Genomic DNA, 21084 nt, shown 5'->3' with positions numbered 1-21084 from the left:
TTTTTTTTTCTAAAGCCGGGGGAAGGGAGCCCTACATTTCTGACAGGGGTTACAACTCAGGGCTCCCTCAGAAATGGAAAGCAGCATTTCTATTCTGACAGCACTTTCAAAGCACCAAATTATCAGAACAAGGCAAACCATGTCCCCTCTTCATAGCAGTCAGCCACCGTTTTCTGACACTCAAAGGTTCCAACAGCAACTTTGACAGTTGCAATTGAATGATAAGTACATAAGTGTGACGTTAGAACATTGAGAGAGGAGGGTAGCAGGTAAGTACACCATCAGGTGGACATATGGGAGGCTGGAAAAACACAGCAAGCCAGACAGCACCTGGAGGAAAGGAAAAGTCAACATTTTGGGTATTACCCTTCTTCAGGATTGGATTAGCGGGGAGCAGGGTGGTCGCAGATTGGTGGACACCGGTAGTTGGTACAACCTGGTTGGTCAATGGGAGGGGTGAATCCATTTGGTAGCTGGGAGGGAGGGTCAGTAGGTGGAATGAGAGGGAGGAGGCGGGGCTGAAAAGTGAGACAGGGGATGCGTGTCAGAATGTCAGGAGGGTTGAGTGCCAGGATACATATTAAGTCACGTTCAAACTGGCCACCAGCGTGACACTAGATGAGTAGGGAGTGTGCCAGTTCAGTTGGGTTGCAGCTGGATAAGGTGCCCGACGAGTAAGGAATACAGCACCAGGTAGAATGTATAACTGGAAGAAAATAGACAACAGAATACTCTTGGGATAGTGTAATGAATATGAAAATCACAGGATTGTGTGCTTGCTGTCAGAAAAAGACAAGCCCATATAAAACAAGAACAAGAGGAGGAGGTCATTTGGCCCCTCAAACCTGCCCCACCATTCAACAGGATCATGACTGATTCAACATTCCCACATCCATATTCTTGTATTCTTCCCCTCATCCTTGATTCCCCTCCTCATCAAGAATCTATTTCAGAACTTATAGTTTTTCTGTTTCTTGCCTGCTGTTGATTATCTTGTGTCAGTCCTCTCTGGAGTTGTTATCCCAAACAAACTATCAGGCTCCTCACAGATGCTGCCTCTTGAGACGAGGCTGAAGACTCAGAGCTTGGCACAGCCACTGAAATGGCCAGAGGTGCCTTCACCCTAACTAGTAACTGCTTACAACAAGCTGGACCTCCAGAGGACGAGCTATCAGCAGCATTAACATTGGCCACCAGTGTGTCTGGTTGCTACAGCAGCTCAGCAAAACAACCAATGCAGTCATAGTTTATGCAGTTCAGTCTCCAATTCCCAGCGCACCTAAAATCATTCTCACCCTTACTACTCCCAGCCATCTGGGCTGCCACTGACAGGGGAACGGGCACAGTGAATGATAAGGGTGCAGCAATTCCCTCATCCCAACAAATGTTGTAGATGCCTCTCCCACAGAATCCCGGCCATTCCGTTTAATTTGTGTGAAGACAGAGTTCTTAATTGAATCACTGAATGTTACCCAATGATTAATATCTTTTACTTCGTGGGATAAGATTGCTATGGAAACAGGGATTCATCAGGATTTTAAACGTTAAACATGCTATGATTTTAGCATGTGTCACAGGAGTCATTTTATGCATATAGTCAGGTGGCGGGGAAACCTTGCACACATTAGAAAAATCAGCCTTCCTTGTTTATGTGTACATTAATTTCTTATTGTGCATCTCAGAGTGTGCATTTGACATGTTTTGAACTCCAATTTCCACAGTGATGGCTTGAAATCCAGCAGCCTTGAAATATTAATGAGTGGACGCCCCTTCGACTTTTACATTCATAGTATAATCCTAGGATGTGTCAGGAGCCCTCTGACGTCAGACATAGGCCTGCAAGATATGCAGCCTGCGATCGCCAACAAAGACAACATTAGTGGAGTGAGATCCCTCTCCAATCATAAAGATTATATACTGAAAATGGAGCTCACAGGGCTCCCTGGAATCTGTGGGAAGCCTAACACTCCCTCCTCTAACTTGGGAAAATGCTACAGGTGCTGGTGTAAAGAAACTCAGGCATTTCCCATTTAGAGTTCCACACAGCAATCGAGATCTGCTACTGCCACAAGCTGTTGCAATCTCGAAGGAAGTCATTGCAGAAGGTTAAGAGCCAAGATGACCTTGACAACCATGGATAGCGCTCTCCATTCAGTGTTCAGTGATGGTCACCTTGAGGAAACCCAACTGGTTTAGAGAAGGTAGAAGCCAACAGTTTTTCCCCATGGTACTGGAGTCTAAAACGAGAGGGCATAGGGTTAAGGTGAAAGGGAAGAGATTGAAAAAGGATCCAAAGGAGCAATTTTTTTCACACAGAGGGTGGAGAATTGTCTGGAACAGTGCTGGAAATAGTGGTGGAAGTAACTATAATTTTGTCATTTAAGAAACATGTGGACAGGTCATGGATGGGATAGGTGTGGAGGCATATGGACCAAATGCGGGCAAATGGGACTAGTTTAAATGTGAAAACTGGGCAGCGTGGGCATGTTGGACCAAATTGCCTGTTCCCATGCAGTAGACCTCCATTGACTCTGACTCTATGAGGGTTCCCAAATTCTGGGTGGCGATTGGGTGAGAATTTGGGTTTGTAAAGCTCTAGAGATGGTGCTTGGACTGAGGTTTGAAAGCCAGCAGATCTGACAGTTTTCTCTCTTCATTGATGGGAATAACTCAATTGGCTGCATTAGAATTCAGGGCAGGCAACTCTAGGAGAACTGAAGAGGCTGCCAGACACCAAGGCCATCTGGGTGAAGAGACCAACCTCAGGGAGTCAGCGCTGGGGCTGAAGTTAATAAAATCAAATGCAACATTTCAATTGCTGATAACATAAAACTGGATGGGGTTATGCGGAGGATGTAAGGAGGCTTCAAGATGATTTAGACAATTTGAGTGCGTGGACAAAACATAGATGCAGTACAATGGCCTCTAGACAGCTCTCTTTGAGAGGCCATCTTGATGCTTTTAATAGGTCTCTTTGACAGACGCTTGCTTCTGGCAGTTAATTTCCACAGGTCTATTAACAATTCCAATGTGCACAGCACTAATGAATGTATGTATGTTTTACACAAATTGACACCTACTTTTAATAATTTCTAAATTGACCTAAAAGGGACTTGGCTTACCCCAATGGCATTTGACCTTCACCACATGGAATCTCAGGCCTTGCACTCAACAACTGACCTGAGGCCAGACCCAAAGGTGCACCTAATGTCTTCAAAGGGGCTCATTGAATAATGAAAGAAATGCACCAACTTCTGATTTGCTCCTACTGGGTCTACTCTGCACACCGGGATTCACGTTCCAAGGCTATCCAAATTCCTCTTCAGGGGAGGCAGCTGAAGATTTACATGGCCAGTTGCCTCTATTAACCACACAAGCAGAAGTCTTGATCCAAACACACACCTATCCTCATAAAAATGGGAAATGCCGTGTTTCAGCTTGGGACATGCGATTTCAAGAATTGTCTACTACTTTGTAATTTGAGAGCATCTCTGACATGGCACAAATCTAGGACACAGTTGCTGAATGCAGAAAATGGGCAAACACATCCAGATGTAAACCAGCCGTCAACAAGGAAAAAACATCAGGCAGTAGTTGAGCTCTTGAAAAAAAAACCCTTTGACCTTTCTAAGATAATAAAATGTGAGGCTGGATGAACACAGCAGGCCAAGCAGCATCTCAGGAGCACAAAAGCTGACGTTTCGGGCCTAGACCCTTCATCAGAGAGGGGGATGGGGGGAGGGAACTGGAATAAATAGGGAGAGAGGGGGAGGCGGACCGAAGATGGAGAGTAAAGAAGATAGGTGGAGAGGGTGTAGGTGGGGAGGTAGGGAGGGGATAGGTCAGTCCAGGGAAGACGGACAGGTCAAGCTTTTGACCTTTCTGCCTGTTCGCGCTGTGAGGTGTGAGGTGGATTCCTCAGGAACTGAGAAGAAATTAAGGGAACTACTTTCTTTGTTTTTTGATAATTAGTCATCAACCCATTGCTTTCTCAATTAAAAAAAAATCAATTTGAATAGAATTCTCACTTAACATTTAGAAAAGTACCATTGGTTTGCACTTCCACTTCTCCCCCATTCCATGGAAATGAATAGCATAACTTACAATTGAACATTTGATTATTCTAGGCATACCTGTGCTCTTCTCTGGGCAGTTCGGATTTCAACAGAGTCTGCAGTCTGTGGCATTTTAGTGAACAAGGCTGGCAAATTATGGGCAACGCCTGCTTGTTTACAGTCAACATAGAGTTCAGCTGTAGTTGGCCCATGCTGCAGGCCCTTCAGTCTGAGGAGGACAGCATGGCGCTTTCCATCTGCCAGCTGGACATTGTGAAACGTGGTCACCTGGGGCTTCCCATCACTTTTCACATAGCGAAGGCTGGCTGTAAACAAAAACACAGAAGCGAGTGAGGCCATCCCTGTATCCTGATACAAGCAGGTGGATGATACCTTCAATCCCCACTTATACTCAACACCTACAAAACAAGTTTCAGAATTCATAATAAATCTACAGTTCACCACGGCATCAAATAACAGATGTCCCAAACTTTATAACAAGGAGCTGAATTTATGAGGTAATTGAAAACTCCATTAAAAATCAATTATAGCAGCTGTTGTTGGAGGTGCATTTGGAAAAAGACACAGGCGAGAAGGACGAAAGGACATGTCTGCAACCAGAAAATACAAGCCAGAGGGTAGCACTGCTCTCCAAGATAATCTTGCAGAAGTGGATAGCTGAAGCTGAGACCCAATGGCTCTTGATGGGATCTACGTAAAAATAGTGATGGGTGGCTCAACTAATTACCCACCATCTACACTCAAGTCTCATCTACTGGCTTCAAAGATGAAAAAAGACTGAGGTCATGCTAGACTAAATAAGTAGGATCAAAGAAAGTAATGACTTTACTTCGGGACCTTCCATCAAAGGTGGTGGGTTAAGGAATCATTGAGGAAATTGTCAGTATTATGGTGAGTGATTGGCCAAATACTGGCCCACTGGGAATGGTAGATCTTTTCCAGTGCCAGATACAGATGGAAATAGCGTTGGAAGTGCAGAAAGGGATGTGGGTAACGGTGGAACTGAAAAAGTGTTTGGAGGGAAGATGAAGAGAGTAGGGAAACAATGTCACATGGCAAGGCTGAGTGTATTGTCATGAGTATGGAGGCAAGAGTGTGTGTGAAGGGAAAGGTTGAGGGATGGTGTGAAATTAGTGGATAACTGGGAAGGTTAATTCTGATGACGATTGATATGGGTAGGGGCTCTCTCACTACAGAGGGTAAAGGGGGAAAGAGGAAGGATAGCTTACAGAAAATAAAACCCAGGATGGAGATTGGAGTGATTGAAGAAATGTTAAGGAGATGTTAGAGGGGTGGGAAAGGTCAGGTGCCTGAAATAAAAGGTATTGGTATCATGGAGAAATATTAAAGTGTAATTCAAAAAGAACCACAGTGTCAAAACTTGAAAGTGGATGAAGATTTAATGGAAAATATTATCATCAGGAGGGAGGCTTCAGTTAAGTTTAAGTTTAAGTTTAAGGCATAGCTATTCTGGAGCCAAACTATTGTCAAAGCACTTTGTCAATGTAATGGACCCCAACACAAATCTATTTAGCAATGGTTTTGTTCACAAATGAATGAACATCCTGGAGGAAGTTAAGAAGAGGTCTCTGGAAAATACAGGCTCAAATGTTTATGGTATTAATATTCCTGAAAGGGTCATGAAGTCATTGTAGCCCAGAAGGAGGCCATTCTGGCTCTCTGGAGAACAAGGCAATAGCCTGCTGTACCCCTGTACCCCTGCAAGTTTATTCCCCTCAAGTGCCCATTTAATTTCATTATGAAAACATTCATTGACTTGGCTTTGGTCACTGCAAGGCAGTGTGTTCCAGTTCGTGAGCACTCGCTGGGTAAATACTTCACTTCCTCACATCCACCCTGCATCCCCCAGCCAAAACCTGAAATCTGTGTTCTCAAATCCTTACGCTATCAGCCAATGTGAACAGCTTTTCTTTGTTCACCTTGTCTAAAGAGTTAGTACTAAGATCACCTAGAGATTTTAAAGGGCTCAGGTGGTTTGAAGATGAGTCATACCAGGCTCGAAATACTAACTCTGTCTCTCTCTCCACACATGCTGCCAGACTTGCAGAGTTTCTCCAGCATTCTCTGTGTTTGTTTGAGGTAGCCTGCTGTATTTTAAACTGTTTTCTAGCTTTATCAGAGCTTTGTGGATATGTTTAGCAATGTGCGAGTGCAGCTTATCCACCTCATTACAAGATATAATCTCGTACACAAGATTGATGCAAATGGTGACCTGAATCGTGGCTAAATGCTCTAAGTGCTAACATGATGCATTTGTACTATAAGATTAGTGTCAGTGTAATACAGTATCACATCAATGTTCACCTTCTAAAATGTTAAAGCTCAAAATGGCTTGGAAGTGAAGCAAGATGAGACTCCCTCTCCCGGGGACATTATTCCACTTCAGTGTGCTGTCAGATTCCAACATGGAATTCAGGCTGCAATTACAATTAGATCATTTCTTGGCATTGATGAATCGCCTCAACTACAACCATTTGCTCTTACATAGCTCCTTTAAAGTATTAGCTATTCTTTCTCTGAAGGATGTTTTAACACAATTTGACACCAAGCCACATAAGCAATATTAGCACAGATGATTAAAGTAGTCAGTTTTAGGCAGCATTTTAAAGAAGGAAAGGAAGGTAGAGAGGCAGGGAGTTTACTGAGGGATTTCTAGAGCTTAGTACCTATATAACAAAAGGCACGTTCACTGCTGGTGAGTGGTTATAATTGGGGATTTGTAAGAGACCAGAATCGGAGGAGAACAAGAGATTTTAAAGGGTTTTGAGGAGCTAGGAGATGGCCTGTGGCATAGTCAAGGAAGGATTCATAATCAAGGATAAGAATTTTATGTTTGAGGAATTGTGGGACTGGAAGCTGATGTAGATTAACGTGTACTGCCGTGGTTGGTGAACAAACTTTGGTTCAAGTTGGGATAGGGGCAGCAGAATTTTGAATAAGCTCAAATTTGTGTTAGTTGAAAAGGGGAAATTGATCACAAAAACCATTGAAACAGCCATGTCAAGAGGTGACAAAGGCAAGAAGGGTTCAGCAATAAATGAGCTGAGGCAGCACTGGAAAGATGCAATTTAAGGAGGCGTAAGGAAGCAGTCTTGGTAGGCCAGCAGATATTTATGGTCAGTGACTGAACATAAACTCAGTCACTGAAGAGAAGGAGGCCAATTAGGCCTGTACGAGCACTCTGAAAGAGTAGCTCAGATAGTCCTTCTCCACTACCTTTTCTCCACCATCCTAGAAATATTTTCACTTCTGATAATTATCCAACTTTCTTTTGAATCTTCCTCCCTCTGATCAGAATCAGAATACATCAGACACTAAAAACACTTCCCCTCACACCACAGTTCCTTCTCTTACTCATCACCTTAAGTCAATGCCCTCTGGTATTGACCTTTTCACCAATGGTAGCTAATAATTTCTCCTTCTCTACTCTGTTCAGACCTTTCATAATTTTAAAGTCTTCTACCAAATCTTTTTTTTCCCTCAGTGAAACAGCTTAGTTTCTCCATTCCGTTCATGTAACTGAAGTTGCTCACCTTTGAAACTATTCTTATGAACCTTTCTGCACACTATCTAATGCCTTCTCACCCTTTCTGCAGAGTGGTATTCAGAACAATATGTAATATTCTAGTTGTGGCTCAACTGGGATTTTATACAAATTCATCACTACTTCCTCACTTTTGTACTTTATGCTGCCTTTGACAAAACCCAGGATCCCATATCCTTTATGAATACTTTCTCAACTCATCTTCTACCTTCAATGATGTATGTCCATATGCCTCCAAGTCCCTTCGCTTTGGTTGTCCCTTTAGAATTGTACTCTTTGTGTGAAATTTATTGCTCATTATGTTCCCTACAAAAAAAATGAATGCCTTCATTCTTCTCTGACTTAGATTTCAGCAGTCAACTTGGCCATCCATTCCACCGGCTTGCCTAAATTCTCATCCACAGCAACAAACAAACATAATTTTACATGTGAAGGATAATTGGGATCATATCCCTAACCCTCATCCCTAAACGGCCCTCCCCCAGAAGGAAAGTTGGTGCGCAGCTGACAGATGAAGAGGAATTCTGCCAGACAGACATGACACCCTACCCCCGGAGCTGTCAGCCAATCTGATTCCATCATATTAGGAAGAGGAGTGCCTGATGGGGCAGGGGATGGAGGGCGGGTATTTTGCACAACAGCCAAAGTGGCGGGGGGGGGGGGGGGGGGAGGTGGGAAAGCAATGGTTAGGCCACCACACTGTTTTGTATATTAACCCTTGCTCAAAGCACACTTGAGGGAGAGATGTAAAATTCAGCCTAATAATGTTCAGTATTTTAATGGGAATACCATTATTCTTCTGAACTCTGGAAAATAAGTCAACTTTAAGCCCAGCCAACTTATCCAGTACAACCTGTTTATAGAGCCACATAGAAAATCAACCTTTAGCCCATTCAGTATCTTAACTACCTTCTCTTCCACGATGGCTTAAGCAGTAGTATTTTTCTTCATAAAGACAGTTGCCGGTATTCATTTAGTATCTCAGCATTGCTCCTGTCTCTATGCCTATATCTTCCTTTTGACTCTCAGTCAGTCCAAATTCTCATTTTCCTACCATTTTAAATATTATATGCCTTTAGAAGGCTAATGGGGTCCTTAATATGTCAGCTGCCTGTCTTTTCTCATGCTCACGATGTTTCCATAATTCTTTCTTCCATGTCCATTCTCAATGTTCTGTTTTTAGTCTTGATCTCAATTGCTGTAACCACCCCGACATCTGCCGTATTCCTCATCTTAGCTTTCTATCACTGTCATTATCTGGAGTGCTTGGGATTTATTTGTTTCACTTTTTCTTATCGTGGAAATTGTCATGGGATTTTCTCATCATATCCTAACTTTACTCAAATGACCTCTCCTTTGAAGACATCCCCTTTTTCCAATATTGCTTTGTCAGCCAATCTTTCATTTCAATTTACCTGTCCTCATGTTTAATTATTTTGACTTTGGATTGTATCTTATCACATTTCATAGCTAACTAATCTAATGGTGTTATGATCATTGTCTCCTAAATGTTCCACAATGCCACTTGACCTGCTTCATTTCCTCAGAATCGGAACCAGCAGTGCCTCCTTCTTTACTGGGGCAGAAAAACACAAATCTAGAGATTCTCTTAACATCAAAATATGGGGTGTTTTGAATCTTGGTTATATTGAACCAAGGGATGCAGGACAGGGACATTTCCACAGGTGCATTTACAATGTAACCACCCTGCTTTTATGAAGCAGATTCTCTTTATATCTAATCCTGGTGTTGTATTTGAATTCAGGATCAGTGGCCATACATCATCAAGACTCCGAACTTCTTTACAGCTTTCTATTAAATGTCTGCAGAGGACAGAATTTTCTCAATGAGGTGAGAGTTTGACTAAGCTTGACAGGGTATACGGCAATGACTCACTTCTTCAGCAGTGTATCTAAAACCCAGAAATTCCCCTTCTGGGGGAACATGGGCAATAGGTGCATGGAAACAGCTTCACCTTCAAGGTTCCCTCCAGTTCAAACACCATTCTGACTCGGAATAATACTTCTGTTTTTTCGTTGTTCAGCCAAAATCCTAGAACTCTCTTCCTCATAGCATTGTAGGACCACTCGGCCATGTGAAAAAATTTGAAAGGCATTCACGTATTACTTGTATCTTTCACAACCACAGGAGATCCCAGAATTATACCCTTTTGAAGTGTAGTCAGTTATAGCGTGGAAGGAGTGGGCGGGGTCTCTGCTTAACCTTTCACCTAAAAGACTCCTAGTACTACACTCGAGCTCAAATCCAGATGCGGAACTTGAACCCACAACTTTCTGAACCAGAGGTGAGATTCCTACCAACTGATACTGAATGGTTCATAAGACCCCCCACAACTAAAGAACAACTAGAAATGGGAAGTAAATGCCAGTATTGCTTGCGAAGTTTGCACCCTGGAAATGAATTTTTGAAAATGATTAAAACATGCCTTCTTACCCTTATTCAGTCGACCCAACACGGAAAATTCAAAGTATTTAATGTTGCTTTTGGTGGAATAAAGTCCAAAAATGGCAGCAAGTGTCTTTGGTTGCAGTTTAAACGTTGCCAGGATATAGAATTCGTTCACTGCTGGGGGATCAGTCAGAGCTTGTTGTAGCAGATCTACGTAACCTCTGTGCTCTGACAGAGAAAGAAGGTCAAGAACTGGAGAATAATTTAAAAGAAAAAGCTCATTAAGCACAGAATGTTCCAAACTACTGTTTGAACAGTGGCACTAGGCCAAACAGAAAAATGACATAACAAGTAGAAATAACTTTAAAAACTTTTCTCTGTCACTCAGACAACTAGGTTTCTCAGTTTCTAACCAAATGCAGTAAATCTTAAATCAGGGTTGTACAATTATTAGAAATACACAGAAGTTGTAATGGTAAAAACCAATCTAGCTATAATGTTCATTCATCTCACAATAACAGGGATTATATATACATATTTGGTAGTACAGCTCTTGGCTATTGCTAAAAGGACATTTTATCAAAGCATTTTGTCTTGCATTCATGAGGACAATTTGCAAGGAATATGAATGAAAAGAGAAAGCAACCCTTTTATACTGAGAAGAGGGAGACAGCACTGATTATTTAGTGAGTGGACTCTAACTGGTCAAAGTATTGATAGTTAACTGTCAAGCTTTGCATAAATATGACTCAAACAGGTTGATTCTGATTAATCAAACAATAACTTAAGAAATGAACTGCAGAAAGGCTGTCAACTGTTTTGTTGAGTTGAAACAGGTACAATTTGTGTACATGTCCTTTCTGAATGCAAAGACCTGGACCTTGTTGGGTAATATATACATATCCTCCAGTTCATGCAAGTGCACCACATTGAAGGGCCAAGTGAAATTTCTTAAATTGGTTTTCTGCTGATTGGCTGAAAATACACCCAGCTCCCAGTCATATCCCAGAGTGGGCAGGTTGCATATGCAGACAGCAGGATTTGCTCCCCTGCATGGGAAGAATTTCTATTCTCTAGAGCTATTGACTAATCTAGTTGACTGGCAATACTGACATCACCAAGAACTCAACCATGGTCTCTGTTAGGATTGTGGGAAAGGGGGACAAATAAGGACCAGTTGATCCCCATCGTGAGGTGTGTCAGGATGATTGGGCATGGTGGGTTTGGCCAGGGATTGGTGGAGGTGGGTGGGTTGGTTGAGGGGGAGGAGGGTGGTGATGGAGTGGGATGGGGGGGGGTTGGATTTGAAATGTTGGCGGGTAGGATTTGGAGAGCACATCTGCTCTCCGCCCCGACCATCATCATCCCCACCCTCCCACCGACTGCATTATGAGGGTGAGCTTGGAAATGAGAGGGAAGGTGGTGATCTGGACAAATGCCCTATGTTAAGTGCCTGGACCACCAAAACCTGCATGGCACAGGGCACATTATGTCCAGCCCGATGCTCTTCTTCTACAGTTCTGAGGAAGCATCACCGGACACAAAGTGTTAACTCTGTTTTTCTTCACAGACGCTGCCAGACCTACTGAGCTTTTCCAGCAACTTCTATTGTTGTTCTCTTTTTCTACTATACTTTCCTGATGGGAATTCAGGCAGACTATGCATTCACTCAGAGCTAAAACAATCCTCCAGTTGTTACCTTCAAGCGTTAAGTTTGATTTAACTTTGTCATTCATAGGCCCCAGTTAAATTGTTTTTTTGTCGTTCCACTGCTCTGCTACATTTACACATGGACTTGTGAGAGGATGAGGTGCCCTGGGCTATCAGCAGTCCCAAACACTGAAGTTCAAAGTCTGTAACCAGGAAAAGGGTGACCTTTAACTTTAAAAGAGTGTCCCTAGTCCTGGACTGACTCACAAGAAGAAACATCCTTTCCACGCCTACCCTCTTACGACTATCTGGATCTTATACACTTCAATCAAGTCACCTCTCACTATTCTAAACTCCAGAGCAAACAAACCCAGCTTGTACAAACTTTTTTCATAAGACAACCTGCTCATTCCAGGTATTAATCAAGCAAATCTCCTCTGATCAGCCTCAACTGCATCTTTCTCAGAATAAGGAGACCAAAGTTGCTCACATTATTTGAAATGAGGTCTCACCACTGCTCTGTATATCTGAAGGATAGTGTCCAAGATAATGAAATGTGAGGCTGGATGAACACAGCAGGCCCAGCAGCATCTCAGGAGCCCAAAAGCTGACGTTTCGGGCCTAGACCCTTCATCAGAGAGGGGGATGGGGTGAGGGTTCTGGAATAAATAGGGAGAGGGGGGTGGCGGACGAAGATGGAGAGAACAGAAGATAGGTGGAGAGGAGAGTATAGGTGGGGAGGTAGGGAGGGGATAGGTCAGCCCAGGGAAGACGGACAGGTCAAGGAGGTGGGATGAGGTTAGTAGGTAGGAGATGGAGGTGCGGCTTGGGGTGTTCGCAATAAACAACTGCACTTCCCAGTCACAAACCATTTCCACTCCCCCTCCCATTCTTTAGATGGCATGTCCATCATGGGCCTCCTGCAGTGCTACAATGATGCCACCCGAAGGTTGCAGGAACAGCAACTCATATTCCGCCTGGGAACCCTGCAGCCCAATGGTATCAATGTGGACTTCACCAGCTTCAAAATCTCCCCTTCCCCCAATGCATCCCAAAACCAGCCCAGTTTGTCCCCTCCCCCCACTGCACCACACAACCAGCCCAGCTCTTCCCCTCCACCCACTGCATCCCAAAACCAGTCCAACCTGACTTTGCCTCCCTAACCTGTTCTTCCTCTCACCCATCCCTTCCTCCCACCCCAAGCCGCACCTCCATCTCCTACCTACTAACCTCATCCCATCTCCTTGACCTGTCCGTCTTCCCTGGACTGACCTATCCCCTCCTTACCTCCCCACCTATACTCTCCTCTCCACATATCTTCTTTTCTCTCCATCTTCGGTCCGCCTCCCCCTCTCTCCCTATTTATTCCAGAACCCTCACCCCATCCCCCTCTCTGATGAAGGGTCTAAGCCCGAAACGTCAGCTTTTGTGCTCCTGAGATGCTGCTGGGCCTGCTGTGTTCATCCAGCCTCACATTTCATTATCTTGGATTCTCCAGCATCTGCAGTTCCCATTATCACTGAAGGATAGTGTCCTTGCCTTTATATTCAATTCCTCCAATTAGTTTTCTTGACTATGTGCTGTATCTGCTTGCAAACTCTTGTGATTCATGCACAAGGCTATCTAATTGCCTCTGCACCTTGGGCTACCCCAGTGATACTGGACTTTTTCATTTTTCCTGTCAAAATAAACAACTAGAAGTACTGACTAGACGATGCCCTATCACAGCCAACAAACGTGCTTTACCAACGTGAGAGCTAAGCACTCCCACAACCAACTGATTAGATCAAAACTTTGCAGTTCTTCCACATCGAATTGTCACCAGCAGTGGATTATCATACCTTAAATAATGCCTAATAGGAGGATCCATGTCCATTTCCATTCTGAATGAATAGACAGCCCAGAACACCCGTGTAAAAGACACGGCTGAAGTGTTTGCAACCATCTTTAGCCAAGTGAATAATCCATCTTGGCCAACTGTTTAGCTCAGAACAACACAGATGTCAGTCTTCAGTCAAGTTGATTAATTCCACTTGCTACCGAGGACTGGTGCTTGACGTAACTAAGGCTAGGGGTCCAAATATCCCAGCTGTGTACCAAAACTATTAGCAGTCCTAGTAAGCTCCTTTCAGTAAGACCAAAACACATGTAAAATTGCCTAAATGTGACCTGTCTGGTCCATTTACTTTCAATCTTTAGCAATAGTTCTATCAAGTAAAACTTACTGAGCAATATCCTCACTGCTGCTTAATTTGGGTTGTGATTGAGCCATTCAGCTCTCGACCTCATTACAGCCTTATTTCTAAAATGGGCAAAAAAAAAGAATTCCAGTAATGAGTTAGTTCTTAGCAACAAAGCAGAATGTCACTGATATGGCATCAGGAAGTCCAAATAAGATTTAAGGAATATGGTTCAACCCCTGCTGACTGGAGTCATACCGAGCACAAAGAAAGATAGTATGGTTGTTGGAAGTCCATCATCTCAGCTTTAGCACACTGCTGCAACTCTTGAGCTGTGTCCTTGCTGCATTCATCTTTGGGGGCTTTTACAATGACCTATAGGTTGTCTGTAGGTCAAAAGGGATGATATTTGCTGAATTTTCCAAATAAGGAAACAATCTGTGCTTGCTTGCTTACAGCAACACCTGGGCAACATCCCTGCTTGGTTTGAAGTATTTTTTTCTAGAAGACCACAGCTTGTGGTATTTGACACTTCTGCCAGTGTATAGTGCTGGGTTAGAATTTTTTTTAAGCTAGTTCACTGCCACCAAACCTCCTTTGGCTTTGTCATCTAGAGATGGCCACTATAGAGTATTTACAGAAGAGGTACTGTCCTTGGATAAGAGGGTTTGTAACTTTATGGCAAAAAGCAAAACTACACTTAGTCAGGCATAATTACTAGGACCTTAGGGAACTGGTGCAGACACATCTGCTCCCTCCAAAAGCAAGTGGAAAATTCCTGTCTCCACCATCAAACTATGTGCAGTTAGTCAAATGGGTGGAGCAAAGGAAACATGAATATTCATCTTTTCAGAACCAATATATTTTATAACACACTTGATAAGTGGCAAGTAACATTCATGATGCATAAGGGTCAAGCAATAATCATCTCCAACAATGACCATGTTCCTTCACTGTCACAGAATCAATATCCTCAAACTCATTGTGGGTACATCTAAATCACATAACTGAATGGTTCAAGGCGACTGCTGACCACCACTTTCACAAATACAATTGCTAATGGATCAATGATTCTGACCTTGCTGGTGATGCCTATGTCCAATGAATAAATTAAGAGTCAGGCATCAATTTAAATCTTTAGCACAATGCTGAGACTAGATGAGAAAGCTTTCTGACCAGCAAGAAATAACAAAGTGTGGAGCTGGATGAACACAGCAAGCCAAGCAGCATCTTAGGAGCACAAAAGCTGACGTCTTGGGCCTAGATCCTTCATCCCGAAATGTCAGCTTTTGTGCTCCTAAGATGCTGCTTGGCCTGCTGTGATCATCCATCTCCACACTTTGTTATCTTGGATTCTCCAGCATCTGCAGTTCCCATTATCTCTGACCAGCAAGAATCTGGTTTGTAATCTCTGTAAGTTTACAGGATGTTAACATTCTTTATCACTCTGAGATTTTACAAATTTACAAATACTTTTTATGCAATTTATCAACTGGGATTATGATCAACCAATCTTTTATACTGAACATGTTACTCCTTAGTTTTTTAATGAGTATCATTCCCAATATTTCTCTGAGACTTGATCCTCACAGCTATGCAGTCAATGAAGCATTCAATTCTCTTTAATTAACTGGAAGATGGATGTCTATAGAGTGCAGTTCATGGTAGGAATCACATGACAACAGAAAGCTACAGAGATCATTTGCATGAGGTTGCATTTCAATCCAAATATCCCCCTTCTCACAACAACTAAAACATTAATTTTTTTGCAGCAGCATTTGTGCTTTCAGTTACCCAAGGTAGGCATGCATGAACATCAGTTATCAATCATTAACAAACTTTGTTATTTTACTTAGTCCCTCATTTATCAGTTTCTTTATTTACATGACCAATTGCAGGTTGTCAACTTTTTGTCCATCGTCTGCTGTTTGAAATGATGTGCTCTTTGATTCTATTCCAAGATTGTCTCAGTTGACTGCTGATTTCTGCTGTTACCTTAGACATCTCTTTCCTTCAGTTAGTTTGTGTATCCTGCAAGATAATCTCTTCAGATTTTGATAATGGCATCCAGTTTCCTATGTACTCACGCAGCGGGGCCCTTTGTTTCTCACTGCTTGTCAGTCAGCATGGGGTGCAGAACACTGTAAATCTCTTTTAGCAGGTTTAAGGTTTTGACTTGTTTCTGTTGAGTTTGAAGCTGTAATTTTATATCAAATGTCTGGAATTCTTGACACAACCTTGGCCTCTCATAGTAAGTTGTCCACGTTGGGTTACAATCATTCCATCACAGAGCCTCAACCATGTAACTGAAGGCTTTATTTGTGGATCACTATTTAGTGTTATTTTACAGAGACTTGTGAGCTCATTACGTCACAGAAAGTTCCAAGGTCTCTCTGGCATTTTTTATTCATTTGATACTCCCTTTCTGTAATACTTACAAACCATGTGCCTCTGTTAGATGTGATGTTACCAACCCACTCTAAAATCAAGTTATCCATATCTTTACCCAACATTTCTATAGTTGCTGCATTTGTTACAATAATCATCCAACATCACTGCAGCTATAATAATCTCTTAGGTTAAAGCTGCAGGAGTTTTTCTGTCTTCTTCCTGGCTATATACTTGCAAGGGACATATTGAACTTCTTACAGTTAAAACACTTTATGCTCTGCATGCTTCCTTTGTTTCATGCAAGGACCTCCACAATGCCTACACAATTTCCTTCATCTTTGATCTTTCTGTTGGCCTTTCTGTGACTACATGTTGCTTTTTCTCAACAACATAGTGGACAGACTGAGCAATTTATTGAAGTAGTACACAAATCAGAGTTGCTTCTCCACGGTGTGGACTTGTTTGCCCATGTATGTGTGCTGTAAAGCCATAAAGCCATGTTGCAGGAGCAGAAGTAGGTCATTCTGCCATCAAGAATGCTCTGTCACTCAGTGAGATCATGGCTGATTTGATAAATCTCAACTCCACTTTCCTGCCTTTTCCCCCATAATCCTTCATTCCCCTACTGATTAGAAATCTGTCTGTGACAGCCTTGAATATACTTAACGATCTCAGTTCAAGAGCCCTCTGCAGTCATGATTTCCACTAATCTACCACCCACTGAGAGATAAAAAATCCTCCTCATTTCTATGTCATAAGTGGGAGAGTCCTTATTCTTAGATGATGCCCTTTAATCCTAGACTCTGCCATAAGGGGAAACAACCTCTTCACGTTTACTGTACCAAGATCATAAGTAACTTATATTTTTCCATCAGGTCTCTCTCCCATGAGTACAGTCCCAACCTACTCAACAACATCCAATGTGAGCCAGGATCAACCGAGAGGACCTTACATGGACTGCCTCCAATGCCAGAATATCTTTCTTTAGACAATGGAGCTAAAACTGTTCACAGTATTTTCGCTGCAATCTAGGTAGTGCCTTGCATAGTTTTAGCACGACCTCCTTGATTTACTTCCTCAGAGCTTCTGAACATATTTTAACTTCTTCAAGAGTCAGATTATCTGCTCTTAACAGCTGTGCTGTCATCATAAAATTTCTTATACCTAAGAAAATACAGTTTTTAATTCTATCATCTTTTAGTTGCACAAATTCACAGGATTCTGTGAGTTGTTTTAATGTAGGCACATATTGATCAATAGACTCTTTTCACTCTTGGCCCTGATATTGAGCTCAGATCATTCATACATGACACTCCCTTGTGCTTCAAAGCATGCTCCCAAGGCTTGCAAAATTTCTGCAGTCAGTTTCTTTTCCTGTTCTTCAGGGATGTTTAGTATGGGATACATTTTCAACACAGTCTCTCACTACCAGTGATAGAAGTGTAGCTTCTTATAGCTGTTGTGGCATGTAACAACCTGTTACTTTTGTTATTGTGCCAGTTCTGGTTAATATTGTCTTTCATTTCAACATGTGCCAGGAGAGGAACATTTGGAGCTGTCATGTATTTTGGCTGTGGCCCTTTAGTCTGTACCTTTTCAGTGTTCAGAGCAACTCTGTATGTTCCTGTATTGCTCTTTAAGTAGTTGTCCCTCCAATACCGCACTTAGCACTGCAAGGCAACAAGTGAATTGGAACATCACCAGCAAGTTGTACACTATCATGCCCCTACCTGCCACTGCTCCACCCAAACCACAAGAGTCTAAGCAAACCAGATATCAACCTAATTTGGAACTGCACTGCAGTATCTTCACTGTAGATACGTTAAATTGTGCTGGAGTTTTACAAACAGCATCATGGGTATACCCGCACCACATGGACATCACCACCTTCTTAAGGCCATTCTCAAGATAGGCAACAAACACAAAGTTGCTGGAAAAGCTCAGCAGGTCTGGCAGCATCTGTGAAGAAAACATTAGAATTAACGTTCCGGGTCCAGTGACCCTTCTTCAGAACCTGAAACTCTATTTGTTTCTTCACAGATGCTGCCAAAACTGCTGAGCTTTTCCAGCAACTTCTGTTTATGTTCCTGATTTACGGCATCCGCAGTTCTTTCGGCTTTTCTCAAGGCAGGCAATAAGTGTTAATCTAGTCACCCACAAATTAAACTTATCCAATGTAAAACTTTGTACTTCCGCTGTATTTCAGACCAGTCCTAAAATGCGCAGGCGAGGTGGATTGGCCGTGCTAAATTGCCCCTAGTGTTCAGGAATGTGTAGATTAGGTGGGATTAAGGGGTTGGGTCTGGGTGAGATGTTCTGGGGGCCGGTGTGGACGTGTAGGGCCGAAGGACCTGTTTCCACCCTGTAGGGATTCTATGATAGAACATAGAACATAGAACAGTACAGCACAGAACAGGCCCTTCAGCCCACAATGTTGTGCCGACCATTGATCCTCATGTATGCACCCTCAAATTTCTGTGACCATATACATGTCCAGCAGTCTCTTAAATGACCCCAATGACCTTGCTTCCACAACTGCTGCTGGCAACGCATTCCATGCTCTCACAACTCTCTGCGTAAAGAACCTGCCTCTGACATCCCCTCGATACTTTCCACCAACCAGCTTAAAACTATGACCCCTCGTGCTAGCCATTTCTGCCCTGGGAAATAGTCTCTGGCTATCAACTCTATCTATGCCTCTCATTATCTTGTATACCTCGGCTCATTAGCAGTGAAACCTTCACCTGGAACTACTTCACTTCTGGACCTGACAATTCCAATGCATTCCCTGATGGAGACCCACATTTGTCCATTGAACACTTGAGGTCGTCTAAAACACGTCTACGGACAGTGGTGATTCCTTATTCCGTTAAATCCTTACCCTCTTGGAGAGCCAACCATAACTTTCATCTTGCACTGTATTTCTGTCATTCGAACGACCTCTCAAACACAATCGTTTATGTTTTCGTTACGTTGTGACCGCAACAGAAACAATAGCTGAGGAACCGATGGGGTCACGGTGGAATGCGAATTGAACTATTGGATCTCACTGATAGAAGTTAATAATCAAGAGGTTCACATAGGGCTCGGAATGCCTGACATCAGATTCCAAATAACAGAGCTCCTCGTTCAAAAAGACTATCAACCCTCCTTCAAGATGAAACGACAGTTGTCAGTAAAGCATGATCCATAGCCCGTCGCTAATCTTCACAATTAACCCACATGATGAAAGAAATGCTACATTAGAGATAGTGCCAGAACACTATTACAACAAATACTATCATTTACAGATACTTTCATAAATAATTAATATTACATGCCCCGCTGTTGTGGGCGTTTAACATTACACTCCGGGATTTTTTTCTTTCTGATTTGGTTACAACATCTTTGCTTATTATTTAAACGGTAAAGTCATTTTGCGTGGAAACCCCTTCGCCAGCCATTGTAGCTGGATGGGAAAACTGTAATCTTGTGTCACATGTTGATCTCCAGCACGAATGGAGCCTAATCTCATTATAAAGTATTTCAGATCTGCCGAAGTAAGTACTTTTGATTTTCGAAAGGGGAACTTAAACAAAGATGTTCTTATTGTGTTCCTTACTTGGCACTGAACTCTCTGTTAGTTGACTGGAACCTGGGCGTATATCTGGCGGACTATGAGCCCCAGAGGTTTCTGAATTGCTATATGGCAAAGCACCTCCCAAAGCAATCTGAAGTAATTAAATATAACAGACTAACATTAAACAGATGACTATCTAACGACAGGAGCAGATGGCTACGATTACTGTTCGTAAACATACTAATTTTGTACTTTACCAACTGTGGCCAAAATATCCCACTGGAATATTTGACTGAATTTGAATAGGTGCAGGTCATGTACGGAACCCAGTCCCACAGACATTCCATTTGGTAACAACTTCTCCCTCGTTACATCAAAAATCTAAAAGAATGAACTGATTTGAAAATTTTGCACCATTTTGCCGAGAATTAAAGTTTGGTTTGCTTATCTCTAGATTCTCCATCACAGTGTACCATTTAACGATTTAATGATAAGATCTGCACTTTAATCTCACAGTCCCTACCATTTCTCTTGAAATCACGTTACTTTCTCTGGGTTACTAATTCAATCCGGATTTATTTTGGTGTGGGTCGGTGACGACGAGTAGTCGAAATTTTGCAAGTGATGCAATTAGAGAAGTGAGCGTAAGGACTTCCAATAAGGTGCTGCGAGATCGTTCGCAATCGAAGTCAAAAATCTAATCCTCTGTCTTTCATCTACCTCAGATACTCACTTTCTGGTTCCGAATCGGCGGTAAAGCTTGGAACTGCCTGCAGGAGGAGTCGGAAAATCAGCAACACATTCCCCCACTTCATCTCTTCAGGGTCCTGAAAGCCAGTACTTCAAGAAGCTGGGAAGTGGTATAATGCTAGAATACGACCAGTGTAGGGTTTAAGGGGACACAACTGATTGGAGAGACGGTTAGGAACGCCAGCGGGACATGCTACCCGCTTGGCCAGCTGTGCTGTGATGGAGAGCTGACCGACCTAACATTCCTTTTTAACTCCCTCACCAGCTCGGCTCACACTGAGAAAGTGTGACGACAAAAAAAAAGTTGCTCCATATGTGTGAGCATTTGCCTGGCCTCTTACACTCTTGGGATAATGGTTCTTTATGAACGGAAACTTACCTCAATTTTGCAGGCTGATGTGAGTTGTAAAATATGGTCATTCATTAAAGTCTTGAGCTGACCACCCTGTAGAACGGAAGGCCAAGCAAACACCAAATGAACTACAGGAAAGTTGACCTTTATCT

At 42.6% G+C, this 21084-nt stretch overlaps 1 protein-coding gene across 1 annotated transcript in view; it reads right to left on the bottom strand.

Moving 5' to 3' along the window:
- thbs4a (thrombospondin 4a) overlaps positions 1–20836 on the bottom strand; it is a 135116-nt gene extending 114280 nt beyond the window's left edge. The window contains exons 1-3 of the mRNA XM_048528285.2: positions 20564–20836; positions 10096–10302; positions 4134–4381 (exon numbers count right to left, since the gene is read on the bottom strand). Coding sequence (XP_048384242.1) covers positions 4134–4381; positions 10096–10302; positions 20564–20645 — 537 coding nt within the window. The 5' untranslated portion in view covers positions 20646–20836. The remainder of the gene's footprint in view (positions 1–4133; positions 4382–10095; positions 10303–20563) is intronic.
- Between the last annotated feature and the right edge of the window lie 248 nt (positions 20837–21084).

Source organism: Stegostoma tigrinum, chromosome 3 (genome assembly GCF_030684315.1).
Source record: "Stegostoma tigrinum isolate sSteTig4 chromosome 3, sSteTig4.hap1, whole genome shotgun sequence".
NCBI lineage: Eukaryota > Metazoa > Chordata > Chondrichthyes > Orectolobiformes > Stegostomatidae > Stegostoma > Stegostoma tigrinum.
The sequence above is the reverse complement of the archived record's forward strand: the minus strand, read 5'-3'. Positions and strand labels throughout refer to the sequence as shown.